General features: G+C 69.9%; 1 protein-coding gene across 1 annotated transcript in view; it reads left to right on the top strand.

Moving 5' to 3' along the window:
* The window catches only part of AURANDRAFT_68576 (hypothetical protein), a gene marked incomplete at both ends in the record, with an annotated part of 2,714 nt that extends 1,144 nt beyond the window's left edge, over window positions 1-1,570 (top strand). The window contains 2 exons of the mRNA XM_009044277.1: window positions 39-266; window positions 485-1,570. Of these exons, the coding sequence (XP_009042525.1) occupies window positions 39-266; window positions 485-1,570 (1,314 nt within the window). The remainder of the gene's footprint in view (window positions 1-38; window positions 267-484) is intronic.
* Window positions 1,571-2,247: the final 677 nt, after the last annotated feature.

The following is a 2,247-nucleotide window of genomic DNA, read 5'->3' as shown; positions in this document are numbered from 1 at the left end:
ACCACGCCGCGGGCGCGACGATCAAGCTCCTCCGCGAGGCGCGGCGCGTGTCGAAACGCTACGTCGTCGTCCTCGAGGACCTCCAGGAGACGGCCGCCGACGCGGAGAACGCGCACGCGCACGAGCCCCTCGGCGCGTTCCGGACGCGCGAGGAGTGGGTCGACCTCTTCGTGCTCCTGGGATTTTCCGTCGCGGACCACGGGCCCTGCAACGCCGGCGGCCTCGCGGGCTTCCGCCACACGATGGCGTTCTGGATCCTGGAGAAGGTTCAGGACGCGCCGCCGCGGCGTCGCCGGCCGGCGCGGAGGCGGCGCGTCTCCGAGTTGCGGCGCGAGCTCGCGGCGACGTAATCGCTTCAACCTGTGGCGTTGGAATTCCCACCTAATGCTTTCGTGCCTACGAAAGTTTCCTCCTCGCAGTGGCGGACCGCCCACTGCGCGGGAGTGCTCGACGGCATCACGGCACCTTCACAGTTTTCGCCCAGAAGTCAACGGTCGGACTCAGTATGGAGGGCAGCACAACAACAGCCCCCTACGTGCCCTGGTCCGAGGAGGAGTCGTCGGACGAGGAGCCGCCGGCGACGGATCTGCCGTCGCGCACTGTGCCCTGGACGCCGTCGGCGTCGGAGACGGCGTCGCGGCCCCAGTCGCGCATGGACACGGCCAGCACGTCCCGGCCCCAGTCCGAGGCGGCGTCGCGGTCGTCGTCGCGGCCCCAGTCCGTGCTCAGCCAGCTCAGCGACCGGCTGAACCGCATGGGCGGCGTCATCTCGCGCGGCACGCCGAGCGGCACGCCGAGCGCGGGTCTGTCGGGCCTCGCGGGCGCGACGCCGCCGACGACGGCGCCCGAGCCGGAGCCGGAGCCGGAGCCGGAGCCGGAACCGATGATGAAAAAGAAGCGCACGCCGCGCAAGACGCCGCGCAAGACGCCGCGCCACCGGTCCGTGTCGCCGGAGCCCGACTGGGTCGACGCGCTCGGCACGCTCGAGGACCCGTCGAAGACGCCGCGCGCCTGGGAGGCGGAGCCCGTGAGCGTCGGCGTCGTGCGCAAGCACTATCGGCTGCGGCGCCAGGGCGAGGAGGCCGCCGCGCGGGCCCGCGTGCGCCGCGACAACGAGCTCAAGGGCAAGTTTCGCCGGTCCGGCGCGCGGGCCGACGGCGCGATGTCGTCGTCGTCCGACGACGACGACGACGAGGCGTCGAAGCCCGTCGTCGTCGACGACCCGGAGATCACGAAGCTGTACGGGTTGGCCTACGGCGCGGTGGCGAACGACGCCGGAGCGCGGGACGCGTTGGTCGCGCGCGTCGACGCGGAGCTGCGGAGCGGCGGGCCCGTGCTCCTCGTGGCGCACCCGGACGACAACGACGGCGAGGCTGCGAACTGCCGGCTGGTGCTGCGCACGCTCCACGCGGCGTGCAACCCGACGCTGACGGACCCCATCCCGCCCGTGCCCTTGGCGCGCGCGGACGGCTCCGTCGCGATGAGGCTCGACCCGAAGCGGCGGCGCGAGCACGCGTTCCCGCTGCCGATCCCCGCGCCGGAGGGGCGGGGGCGGCTGTCGGTGTTGTAAACAAAAAAAAGACCTGGAACTGCAACGCCTACTGCAACGCCACTGCAATGAGGCACGTGACGAGTTCTTGCAAGGGGATATAAATCTAGATGGGGTGGCAGGCGAAACGCGAGGTCCTCGTACTACTCGGGGCCGCCGCTAGCGTTTTCTTTCTTCTTCCACGCCGCAGCGCGCGGGCTGAGTGCAACGATGGCGGGTCGCGCGGCGCGGCGCGGCTGCGGAACCCTTCGACGGGGCGGGGCAGCGAATTTGGGCTGCTGAGATCATTGCGTTGGCTCGCGAGCGCGACGGTTGTTCGGCGGCGGGACGAGAGGGCGGCGGTGTGAGTCGAGTGTGCGATATTTTCTTGTCCTTAGAGGTTGGAGGCGCCCTATGGGTACCCGCGGGGGGCTCGAAACCTTCAGGACACACTTTTCCCACGATCTCAGAGCCTGCGCAGCCCCGGCGCCGACGGTGTCGCAACACAGTTTCTCGGGCAGCGTGCGGGCATTCGAGGTCGAGAACTTTTCGTGTCCTGAGATGCTCGAGCCCATCCATAGGTACCAACGAAGGGCTCTGCAGCGCCAGCAGACGGTCCACGACCATCATCATCGCGAACACGTCCAAGAGCTGCCCCAAAACCCCCTTCCTCGCGTGGCGCCAAACCGGACACGGTGCCCTCCAGCGCGCCTCGGTTT

Source organism: Aureococcus anophagefferens, assembly GCF_000186865.1.
Source record: "Aureococcus anophagefferens unplaced genomic scaffold AURANscaffold_223, whole genome shotgun sequence".
Classification (NCBI taxonomy): domain Eukaryota; class Pelagophyceae; order Pelagomonadales; family Pelagomonadaceae; genus Aureococcus; species Aureococcus anophagefferens.
The sequence above is the reverse complement of the archived record's forward strand: the minus strand, read 5'-3'. Positions and strand labels throughout refer to the sequence as shown.